Here is a 12,740-nt window from a genome sequence, read left to right on the forward strand (position 1 = left end):
TGGCTCTAAGCTCCTCTGGTTTCCAAACCTGCTCGTTAATCCCCCGACCGGCCTGTGGGGGAGGAGAGCAGGGGAACGTGCAGCGGCATGTACAGCTCTTCGGCTCCGCTGCCTTGGGTCCCCCCCCGGCTTTCACGCCGGGCCTGACTCTGCACCTGCTGCAGCCCGTGGCAGGGCTCCCCGTGGACTACGCGGTGCCGGCGGCAGCCTCCGCCGTGTCCAAAAACCCCTAAATGCTCCCTGTGCTCCCTGGGGCTTCGCATCCAGGAGGGATGACGTGCCCACTTCTTCGGTTTTGTTTTTTGGGTTTTTTTTTTTTTGATAAGCTGGTTTGCACCTACATGTGTTATTCGTTTAACTCCCCCCCCCCCATCAGTTCCCCTCACTAATGACTGATTTCGCAGACTCTTCCTCAGACTTCTCACAAATCTGGATCTTTTAAACTGTTCCAGTCACACAAACATGTTCTCTCCTTTCTCCTTCGTTCCCCCAGCTCCCCTTTTCTTTTGCAGCAAGGTCTGTGCTTTCCTGAGCAGGGTTAAATCGGTCACCAGAAAAGCAGAGACCTCACTGCATGCAGCGGGGACGCCGCATATTCCACGCACGAGGCATTAGGTCCCATTTTACAAGGCAGTCACTGGGAAGTGCTGCTGGCTCCTCCAACAAAAACATTCTTACGTCTGATCCAGTTGGTCTCACTTAGAAGGAAAAAACGTGCGAGCAACTTGTGTTTGGGAGGTGTGCTGGGTCCAAGCCCTGTGAGCATTTTCACAGTTCTTTTGATCCAATCACTTACATAAATCCTAAAAAGGAATTGCTGATCTGCTTCAAGACTGGAGGTAAAAATAACTAGAAAAGGATAAATTAAATAGAATTGAGAATAAAATTTACCCGAGTTCACCATAAACTGTTCCCTGCAGATGTGAGTACATACATTTATGCACCTTAACAAGGGTCTAATCAAAGTAGTATTGGAGCCAATGTGGGAATTTCATGGGGTTTTGCTAGATTCATGCAAGGCCTGAGAGAAAAACAACTTTATTCCACAGAAGAGTGACATGCAGAGAGAGGAAAGGAGGTCCCTTCTCCCCAATGCCATTTTGGTCCTGAATTTTATTATACTCTGACATCCAAGAGCAGCATCTGCACTGGCACTGTCTGGCCCTGACGTCTTCACGGCCAAATTTCCCTTGCTGGAATGAGAAGCAGGAGCTGCGTATGGACAGGCGCTGCCGTTTCAAAAATACTTCAGGGTTACAGCAAGACTGCTGCTGTGGGGAAGGCAGCCAGTGCCCACAAAGAAGATTTCAGACAGCTGATAACGAGTTCAAAGCCTTGGCTCATTAATAAGCTTATTTGTTCTCACCACAGAGGTCAACGCTTTGCTTCATAAAAGGATGATGAAAGGCTGACCAGTCCAGACAAAAATGTCTCTATCCCTTGGAAATACTTTCCTTGCCATTTAATTTTTATGGAGCGCTATGGGTTGCAAGGGCTTTCGCCACTCCCTTACTCTAAATTTTCCTTCTCTTTAATTATTCTGAGATCCCACAGGTATGCATGGTGATTTGCAGACACGTAAGGAAAATAATAAGGTCTCTCGCCTGAGGAGCTCTGTGTCCAAAGCAGGCTGGGAAACAAGAAGGGAGATTCAGCCATTAGGAAGACAGCCCGTTTGAGCAGAGAGCAGGGAGTTTTAACTTGCTTGAGGGACTGTAAATTCAGGCCTCAGAAAGGGAGCAGAAGCAGGGAAAAGAAACGACCCCAAAATAACTTTCTTGCAGCAATAATCTCTCTCATCCATGCAGAATGGTCCAGCTGAATTTGCAGATTGGCAGCAATCAGGATGGCATACGGGAAAGGGATTCAGTTTCACTCAAGAGCAGGTAAGATGGAAAACTGATTTCAAAGGGATTAGGTGCTGTGCAAAGAATACATCTATTTAAATACAATCTGCCTGTTCCATACCTTAATGTCTTCCTTGGCTTTGTAGAGTTCATCATGTTCAACCGGAAGTGGATCTTTCACTTTCTCCTTCAGCTCTTGCAGCCTACTTCCTAATTCCTTGGTTTGTTTTTCACAGCAGTTCCAACTCTGGAAGTTACACAAGGAAGATACAAAAGGTTAAGACGCCTTATCATGACCTATTGTACTATACAGACAGGTTACAAAGTAGCCTCTTCAAGCCAGCCTACTGAAGTAAATAATCCTAGGCCTCTGTTTATCTGGATTTTGACAACACGGTACTACCGCAAGGAATCTGTGCATGATTCCTTACAGAAGAACTTGCACCCTCTAATATTTAAGGTTTGCCTTACAGAACGTTTTTCTGTACCTGCGCGGCACCGGCAAGCCCCATCCTCGTGGCCTCCAGCTGGACCTGGGTGTTACTCCAGCGCTGCTGCAGCTGGCTGAGCTCCTCCCGGAGACCCGCATTCGTCTCGGGGTCGGAGACCGTGCGCAGCTTCTCCCCGACGTCGATTATTAAGGAGTACATGGCTTGCCACCTCTGAAGGATTACTGCCTTACTCTTTAAAAGAAAAACATTTAAAGTTTTTAAGTGGTCCCTAGCAAGCCTTCGAAACACTCCTGGCATTTCACTTAGGAAGAGGAGAAGACTTAAAGAACGGAGTTACAAGGCACTAATTGGTTCAGTGCAAGAATAGCAAATACATCTTCTATGTGCTTCTGTAATTTCAGAAAAATCAGACTCTTTCTGATCTATAAAACTCTACAATAGCTTTTTACAGACTGAAACAATACAACGAAAGTGGAACTGTTACAAAAAGATGAAATTTTAGCTGCATGAGTAATTTGGGAATAAAAATAATTATTTTAAAGTCTTGTAGCATCCTTAGCATCAACAGATAAGATATTTTTTTGAGGAGTAGCATCTTTGTTAATTGTGACGTACTCCAAGTGAAGTAAGCCATCAATCTTAATTTGCTCACAACACAAGTTAGTCTATAACACGAGCAGATATGATCATTGTTTCTTTTTATAAAGCAACAGCAGGAGAGAAGGGCAATTTGGAGTAGGAGGAAGATTTTCTCACTTTTCTCATTAAGGAAAAGCATAAGCAGTAACTCATAAAAACTACTGAAAATCATTTCTAAACAGCAGGTAAAAATGAAGATGACACAAATCGGGCTAGCACCAAACGCAGTACTGGAAATGTGTTAAGCCATCAACATCAGGAGCGTAGGACTATGATAAACCTTGGACCATGCAAATAGAGGAGTGCAATAATACATTTTAAAAACATTTTTGATTGCCTTAAGCAACAACCGAGTTCAGTGCTTGCACTGACCTTCTCATAAAACAAAGGGATGCACAATTAAATGGAAAAGTAAGACATCCAAAAGTAACACGGGAAAATATTTCTCCGGGCTCATAAATGCAAACTCGCTGCCCTGACAATGCACAGCCAGGATCTACGGGTCCCGGGCAGCGTGTCCGAGGCCAGACCCCTTGCAGCCGCTCTATCCTTTGCGCCCGGCACCTCCTGCCATCACAGCACATGCAGAGCCCCTATGCACAATCTTGCCCCGTGCGTGCCTGCTTCGGGCAGGCAAGCTGCAAGCCCAGCATTAAAGCAGCCATTATTGATAAAATGCACACAGACCTGGAGGATACCTGCTGCCCACCCTTCCTGCCTAAGCCCTCCATCAGCCTGGATTTCCATGCTCATATCAATAGCTACCTTAGATGTATTTTTAAAGCATACAAGGCTACTAAATGACTGTGTTTCCCAAGAAGTTTCCTAGTATAATGAGCCTTTCACAATGTCACTGTTTTCTCATCTGCTCTCAGCTTAAAGAAAAAGGTCAGCAACTGGTTTTGCTCAAGCAAGCAGCTGATTTTAAAGCCTTTTTCTTTTATTGGACAGAAGTTGATTCAATCTGAAAAAAACCCAAAGATTTTAGATTTATCAGAGATAAAAAGAGTACCTTAAAATCATGAATTAGATTTCTAAGCTGGTAAAGGCTACAGCAGTCCTGGCTCTTCACAGCCATGAGGAAGTTGTTTGTATCAGTAAGAAGTCTGCTGAGACTCTGCAGGGAACTCCTGAAGAGCTGCCACTGGCTCACGAGCCCGTCAATATCTTTCTTCCTCTGCTGAACCATCCGGATAACGTTCTGCCACTGCTCTTTCAGCAAGGTGAGCTTGGAAACAAACTCCGTTCTGCAGATAACAGGTGTTGAATGTTAGTATATTTTAACTTCAAAGCTGTATTTTCCAGTAATTGTGATGGATTTCCATTTGTAATAGTGTAAAATTCCGATTCAAATATCCAGCTATGTGAAAGGTCTGTGCACTCAACATAAGCTCAGCCTTGCTCTCTGTATTCAATCTTTTAAGCAAAGCAAAATCTTTTACATGGTACAAGAGTGGATAACGCAAGTCATTTTTGCTATTGTGGCATGGCAACATACGTAGTACAACAATCACCGAAGCGATGTGCACTAAATACTTTTTTGAAGAACAAGAGAGTCGACGCAAGTGAGACAGGACCTCTGCTTTTGCTGCAAAATCGATCTGTGCTTTTACCAAGCTGCAAAGGGGAGTTGTGTCCTACAGCAGTGGGCCATAATTGCAAAGTGAAAGGGCTCTTTGTTATTGTCAAACCCTTTTGGGCAGCTCTTTGGCCTCTCCTACATGATTAGGGGATCCAGCAGACCTAGCTAGAGTTGCTACGACACCCCACAGCTATTCCTTGTGCTCCTCTGTCGTGGCCCCTAGATTAGCTCCTACAGAAATCGTTGTGTTTGTGGGGTTAGCTTCAACACAAAACCCAGCAGCTTTGCTTAGTTTAGCCCTACCTTCCCTGGCGGCTTTAAGCCAAGTTATGGACTTGACACAGAAGTGGCTGGGGGAGCGCACAAACTCTGTGGAAGCAGCCAGATCTGGCAGAGAGGGGAAATGTCTTCACAGCAGAAGTGGCTGAGGCAGTTGAACCTCTGCTCACAAATATTACATACTACTTCTCATTCTACATTGATCAAGAACAAAAGTGTAATACCACACTAATTAATTAATAAGAGATAGATTTAGCTACCATGTTTTGTGTTATGTGGCTGAGGACTCAACGCCTCACCACGTGAGCCAGGGGCAATATGTGGATAGAGTCTCATCCACCTGCACTTTAAAAAGTGGAGAGGTCTGGGAAGAGAGAAAGGGCACTGCCCTGCAAGAAGGTAGCTTCTCAACCACAAACACAGTTACAGTTTCAACAACAGCAGGGAAGCAATATATAAGGAAGCCTCCTATCCAGGAGCAATTGTTTTTGCTAGGCAGAACATTCAGTTAATATCCAAAAAGGAGTTTGGCCAGGATAGCTGTGTTTCCTTCTCTTTGCACCACCTCACACTTTTGCAAATGTGCCATGGGATTATTTAAATGGCAAATCTGGTGAGGGATTTGGGTTTATGTTATCTTAAGAGCAAATATTCAGTACTGACTCCAAGGAAGAGATCCTGTCCACTGAATTAGTTATATCTTAGCGCAAGACCTGGGGGGGGGGGGGGGGGGGGGAGGAGTGATTACCTTTTTTCTGCTTCTCCAGATTCCAAGAAGAGTAGAACTTTTGCTATGATGCAGTTAAATGTCTGCTGATTTATGGAAATTTCAGTTTGCAGCATCTGAAAATAGCATAACGACAATAGTTTTTTAGCTATTCAATTAACAGTCTTTGCTATGAAAGCTGGTTCTCCCCCCTAAAGTCACAGTGCATACAATTTTAAATGATGAATGCGCTATTATTTTCAAGTGCTGTTGTCAAATTCTTCCTAAAAGGTTCCACACTTTTTGGATACCTGGAGGCATTTGCACATGCATGGTAATTGGCCCACCAGAAGCTGCATGTTACAGCTGTTCTGAAGCCTGAAGTTTGCTGGACTCATTCACAAGAAATGCAATCTAGACAGTAACCTATAAAAAGCTGTAAAAAGCTATGTAAGAGGCTAAATTTAACTCTGCCACTCTTCATCACAATGAGCAGAAGCTTACTCTATAAATAATTTAATTGCAATGAATGAATTGATTTGGAGAGGTCTGAGTAAGAGGGACAAAAATGAGCCCTAATGAGTATCATTAACACACAGAGACACTGTGGAATTACCAGCAGTACTTGGGGTATTGTGAAACTCTGATCCACCACAGTCAGCACAAAGCTCTCCCTAACTTTCAGTTCATGATGTTTAGCATTTACCACACAATTATTTTGTATTTTGGTTGTTTTTGCATTCCCTCTCCACTAGGACAAAGTCTATACACACTTTGCGTAGAACTGCATCCAGATAACGCAGCTAATATGCAGCGTACTCTTATGCTCTGAACTGGATACTGTTGCACACTTGGGGAGCACTATAGCTCTCTATAGCAAATACCAATTGTTTGGAAAAATGCCAGTGAAACAGATTTCCATCAGAATCTACCAACTGGTCAAAATGGAAATAAGCTGTGAAAACGTTTCATTTTAAATGCAGTTCTTCCAGAAACCAGTGAGGTTCCTGCCAGATCCCCAGGAAATTGCACTGCAAGCTGCCACGGTTTCAGAGCTGGGGACAGCCCAACAGGCGAGTTACTGCAGGGCCAGAGAAATGTAGCGCTTCCACGATGCAGCACTCGAGAACACACTCCTAAAGGTCTGATCCCTGCAGATAGACATCCATCCCTTTTGGAAAAGGATATTCACATTTCAGTTTTCCTTCTGAATAAGTACAAGGCCACATTTCAAAAGAGCGAAATGCCCTGTAAAGCTCTGCCCAGATCTAATTTCCAAAGCAACAGGATTTTCTGAAGAATTTTCCCAACTGTCACAATTTAAGAAGATATTTCCATTCTTAGAGATAGCTTTACCTCATATACCCTCTGTTGCTCCTGCAGTTCTTCAAATCGGCCTGGAATATCTGCTTTTAAGGCCTCTTTCATTTTTTCTAGAAATTTCATCCAGTTTTCACACTTCTGAAAAAACTTCTTTTCATCACTTTTAGTTCCTTCAAGCTCACTGTAAAACAAAAGAAATAATCAAATCCTATTTTATTGTGGTGTTTTGGATACACTCTAGCATGATGGCTAGTAATAGTAACACAATGGGGTTTCGCTTGGCACTTTCCAACCTTCTTCACCTGTGAAAGGCCAGATTTTTGCTTCAAGTGACTTGGAACGCAAATAGCCACCGAATAATCTGGAGTGAGTTAGAAGGGCAGGAATTCTTGGAAAGTCCCATGAGAAAGCTGTGAACAGCTTGCAAGACTTCCCCTGGTTTTACTTGGTTTTGACTTTCCTCATGGAAAAAGAAACGGCTAGCAGTGATTTTGTTTGTGTTTCTGACCTGCAGCGCTCCAGAGCTGTTGCTGTTTTCTGACTCCACTGCCGAGTCAGGCTCTGCATTTTCTTCAGGGTGAAGTCACTGAGGGGCAGCTTAATGCTCGCTTCATTCAGACTTTCTATGCTTGGAGACAAGGCTGCGAGCTCCAGTGTGTGACTCTGGAAATAAAAAATCAAAGCAACTGCAAAAAGTACCGCCTTTCTTTCATTTCAAAAAAATATAGAAGCCTCTCTTGTAACACTAAGAAAGCATCTGCATGTTATGCATCCAAAACACTAACTCAAAGAACAATATTTCTGTGTTAACTTCACAGAAGATAGGAAACAAAAAAAATCACAATTCCCCTACACAGGGCCCACTTTTTCCAACAGTATTTAACAGAAACTCAAGAGCTGGTATGTGCAGATTTACTTTGTACCCCCACTGAGGGCAAGGGGTTATTGCCAGCCGCTGAGCTCCTGTTCACAGCCACAGAGCATTCCCAGGATGCCTTGTGAAGTTCACCTCAACATGCCGCTCTGGCTCCAGAGCAAGGCAGGGAGAAGGCTCTCCCATAAACCCAAAATCCACATGGTTTTCCACCCCTCCACACAGGCCATTTGGCCTGCAGGACAAATCTAGTTTTACAAACTCAAATCATCGCGTTTCACATTCTACATGAGACTGTAGTCACTCAGATGCAAGTGCCATAACTATGATACTTAGGACACAAAGAGTTCCTTGAAGGAGGGAAGAGCTAATATCCTACAGACACTTAAATCATCAGCATTTATCTTTTTGTAGTTGGGAATCTAAACATACCATGAGCAGTTCTGCACTGTTTGCTTCTCCCTCTAGAGGTAGGTTATCTAAGGCATCTGCACAATTCTTGACATGACCCTCCAGCGTTTCGAGATGGTTCTTGAAATTCTCCAGTTGTAAAAGACTGAACTAAGAATGAGTATTGCATATTTATGTTAATCATGATCTGGTGTACTATACATATTCAGTATACAAAAAGGAGCAATAAGCCATATCCTCAGGTAGGCAAGCAGATGTTACATCCAAATTACAATGTATTTATAACTCATTGAATTTTTTCAGTGTTTGCACTGGATAAGGGCAAAATTTAAGCCAAAGCAGACAGCAAGAAAGCGAACCTCTAAATCCTGAGAGAGTCATACATATCTGGAAGGAATGGGGGGAATATGGGATACCTTTCTGCAACTATGGGCTGTATGATTTATGGCGAAACTGGAAAGCCAGAACTTTGCTTGTCAGAGGCAAGAAACTTGTTAAAATGAGATTTCCTTGAGCTACATGCAGAGCCTGCTCCCACGTGCATACAGCCAAGGCTGCACAGATGATGTGAGCTCCGTGCAAAGAATAAGCAGGGCTGGAACTCCACTCTTTTATTCCCTGGGTTTGTTTCTTTGGGTCAGGGAGAAGAGCCCTGGGGAAACTTTCACTTTCTGCAAGAATTAAGTTCCATATCTCTGACTAAGGACTCTGAAACAGCGATATTTTTGTGAGGAGTGAACCACAAAAATTGGTGTGGGGGGACAGACGGTTTTATGGTAGTAAGGTTAAACCAGAGAAAATGATTACCCAGAAATGAAATTTTTCACAGAGCGTGAAGCTCACATGGAGTATGAGAAATCTGTTATCTTCGGAAAGATACATGACTTCCAGCCATTGAATTGTGCTGGTAGATGGAGTCATAAACAGAGTTGGCTGAAATTTCTTGATGTTTACTGATGGGTTTACTTTAGAACATAACAATTCATTGAAATCGGACTTTTCAACAGGAATGAACTGGTTTTGATCAGTACATTTGCTTAGAAGTTTTCTCAGGAATACCTGCTCAGAGAAGAGTCAATCTCATAGCACTCCCGGGAGCAGAGCATCACATGGGGAAACCTAGATGCAGGTCCCTACTCTGCCTAAACAGGCATGTGAATCTGGTCTTCAAAATTACATCAAATGACCATAACCTTTCGGCTATTTACGTACATTGTGTTCACTTTTATCAAAGCAAACTGAAGCCCTTAGGTTTGTTCCAAGGCAGAGCAAAGAAAGTTTGCAAACTTGCTAAGATGTTCATAGAATAGAAAATGTTTTCTAACTGGTAATCATCTGAAGGTCCTGTAGTCCTTGACAGTAATAGGTCTGCTTAGAAAAGCTTGTTAGAGCAACACCATAACAAGCAGGTGAGAAGGGCAAATCCCTTCCTTCATCAGTTCCTCTAGCTTCATATATTTCTTTACATGGCTAACCAAAATGGCAAGTTACATTTCATTCAAATTTAATTTCAGTTCAGCATCTACAGGGCTCTAGTGGAGAAGCTGCCTTGCACTGACAGTTAATTTACTGCTCAGAAAAATACCTCAAATTCATCTAATTTCCTCTGCAACATCTTTTCTAAATAGGATGCTCTCTGGAGCGGTTGCAGCTTCTGCAAAAGAATGGCTTGCGCAGCAGTCCCAGCCTGCTGTTTTATCCGGTCCGCCAACTCAGAAATCTGGGAACGGCACCCCTCTATGGTTTGAAGGCCATGCTGTAAATTCTGGAGAGAGAAGAGGGGAAAAAAAAAAAAAAAGGCTGCAAATGAATCAGATCTACATTCATGTGCCACTTTCATTTAGTATCTTTTGTTGCTGTAACTAAGCTCTTTTTGTTGATCTCCTCTGGGAGCCAAATTCAGCTGGGGTGAAAGCTTCAGTCTTTTACTCCGATGATAATGGGAATTGCATCCATTGACTCTAGCGCTGGGAAAAGCACAGTTCAAAGTTCAGTGGGACACCAGTGACTTTAGACAGCGGGATAGTACTGTTACAGAGGAGATTAGAGAATGACAATATCCCTCTCTACAGAATGGATTTGTGCTAGCAGATGGAGAAACTGGCCCAGGCTACAGATAATAAAAAGCTATTGTTTTACAAACATGCCAGTACTTTGTATCCCTTCGCCACTGAGGATTATGTCTTTGTTTTTATTTGTGCCCCTTTACTACAGAAATAATACAATATACTTACACTCTAAAGGCAGTGAAAGAATGAAGTGAGTTGTTTCCACTCCTCCAAGTAATGGCAGGATGTCATCTTGAAATGCAGCGATTTCTACAACTATCATTTATTTTTAGCCAGGAAAACTCCTGGAATTTGCCACTGAATATTGTCTTTTCTATGATTAATGAATAAATACTTCTTCTTACTGATAGCAAAGAGCAGACACATTTCCTTAAAAAGCAAAACGGCTCTTAGTCCCTGATCCCATCTTTAGAATGGGTCATACTGTAAGCTGTCACTTTAGCCATTTACTGAATAACCCATTTTGATATCTTACTCTGTATATTGGACTTAATGTGTATTGGTGGTGATTAGAGAGTCCTATAAATCCATAATCTTTCCTAAGACATACTAGAGGAAAAGATTAGAGAGATTAAAATAAAATTTAAAACACTTATTTGCTTTCAAATACAACATCTCTGTAAGTATCTCATAAGCCCTATCACTGCTCCTCACTCTTCTGCCTCACCATTCCCAAAATATATAATAAATTGCATGCGTCCTCCCCACACATACCAGGGTGAGATCTACAGTGCTAATGGCATTCTAGCAGTTATCCCATGTTTAGTAGTTGCAAAACTTTTCCTGGTCTCATTTTCAGAATATTTGATGCCTCTTTGCTGACATAAACTTATATATGTCTCACAGCCCTTAACAGATCAGAAAAATGTGAAAATGTTTTGGTTCAAGTTTAACTGCTGTTAGGTTTTTTTTTTTTTTGACATGAGAAGAAATACATTAGTTCTCTTTTCTGTAATGTAGAGTTTCGCAGTTGGCCACATGCATAGTCGGGTACTTTAGGCCTCTTCCAGTGTGTTGCTAAAGGTTCATAAAGCAGGCTGAATCATTGCTCTGACCTGAAATCAGGATTATTATATTTCTTTGGTGCAGTCTGAAGAAACTAAGAGTGTCAGAACCTAATGACAGCTTTGCTGCCTGAGAGTGTCAAATGTACACTGTGGTTCTCAGCATGAGGTCTCATTTGTCAAAAATCAGAAGTATTTTGGAATAATCTAATGAGTTCAGAAATCTGTTAACTTATCAGGCCAGGCCAAAAAACCCACCAAAATCAAATAAAACCCATCTAAAGAAAAGACTGCCGAAGACTTCAAGATGGTCCTGTGTTCTGGAAAAAAGGTCTCTTTTCCAGCTAGTGTTCTAATAGGCACTACCTCTCCCTCCCATATACTGCCCCATAAAATAAATCATTTTTAGATTAATGATTCTAACATAGCCCGATTCTTTGTGTAGGGGAGAGATAGGCAGAGAGCATTGCTCCCCTCTCTTCTCATCTTATCCTAACCGTAGCTTGGTTTCATCTCAGCATCCAGCCAAGGTACTTAAAGGAAATACAAAGGGGTCTGTTAATGGAAAAATCAGGCTTTCTGTGTTCCACCAATTGGATTCTTTTGGGGGAGAGGAAAAGTGTTCTTTTGATTTCTTTTTTAAAATAAATCCAGGCTTGTGCAAGGCAACAAAAACATATTCACGTACCTTCACATCCTGAATCCTCTGCTTCAGGGTTTCTATCATGTTATCCTCAGGCATATGAGCATCTAAGAGCCGCGTGCACTGCTCTTCGTGTTGTTCTAATTTGGCTGCTGCCTCAGTGCATAAAGTATCATAGGGCTCCCAGAGCTGCAAGATAGCTTGTGCTGTCCGCAGTTGATCGGTGATATCTTCATTTACTGAGCTCCACCTGACAACACATCAGACGATAAGAAGAGCATTTTCCTTGGAGATTCTCCTCTTGGATCAGAATATGATTTGGTGCAAGATTCCTGGGGGAGTTCCTTTGCATTCATGCCCGTGTTACAGAAAGCAGCTGACATAATACCATTTTGTGTTCTGCAATCCATCACAAAAAGGTACCATCAACTGCTCTTCACCTTCAGTCAGCTGAGTAGTCTCAATATAGATTTAAAAGTCTGACAGATGTTCAAATCCTGTGTCAGTAACTTTTTTTTTTTTTTTTTTAAATACTAAGAACTTAGAGTCCTTTTCACAAGCTTACCTGGTGTGGGCCTCATCGCACTTCTGTGTAATAATCTCTGCGAAGAAGGGGGAGCAGTTCTTCTTCAAACTACTGGCAGCAGCCTGGAGCTTGGCCCAACTTTCTTCACTGTTCTCTGATTCATCTTGAAGAGACTACAAAATGGGTTATTGCAATTAGCTGTGGAAATAAATGACCTAATCATAGCCTCCCCTACAGATCAGTAGGAATACGGTTAGCAATAATGCCACCCATGTTTGCAGCACAGAATAAAATGTTTGTGAAAGGTGCAACATCTGATTCTAAAAATTACAAAATTAAAAGTGAGGTAAAATGATCCAAGTTAAAAAATAGTTTAGGTAGACTG

The 12,740-nt window shown here is 42.3% G+C and overlaps 1 protein-coding gene across 1 annotated transcript in view; it reads right to left on the reverse strand.

The window, feature by feature from the left end:
- Nucleotides 1-12,740, reverse strand: part of SYNE2 (spectrin repeat containing nuclear envelope protein 2) — a 180,897-nt gene that overhangs the window by 36,970 nt on the left and 131,187 nt on the right. The window contains exons 90-99 of the mRNA XM_068947334.1: nt 12,395-12,528; nt 11,875-12,079; nt 9,699-9,878; nt 8,135-8,263; nt 7,337-7,491; nt 6,862-7,009; nt 5,548-5,642; nt 3,951-4,185; nt 2,336-2,530; nt 1,969-2,094 (exon numbers count right to left, since the gene is read on the reverse strand). Coding sequence (XP_068803435.1) covers nt 1,969-2,094; nt 2,336-2,530; nt 3,951-4,185; nt 5,548-5,642; nt 6,862-7,009; nt 7,337-7,491; nt 8,135-8,263; nt 9,699-9,878; nt 11,875-12,079; nt 12,395-12,528 — 1,602 coding nt within the window. The remainder of the gene's footprint in view (nt 1-1,968; nt 2,095-2,335; nt 2,531-3,950; nt 4,186-5,547; nt 5,643-6,861; nt 7,010-7,336; nt 7,492-8,134; nt 8,264-9,698; nt 9,879-11,874; nt 12,080-12,394; nt 12,529-12,740) is intronic.

The sequence above is a fragment of the Struthio camelus genome, chromosome 5 (genome assembly GCF_040807025.1).
Source record: "Struthio camelus isolate bStrCam1 chromosome 5, bStrCam1.hap1, whole genome shotgun sequence".
Lineage (NCBI taxonomy): Eukaryota > Metazoa > Chordata > Aves > Struthioniformes > Struthionidae > Struthio > Struthio camelus.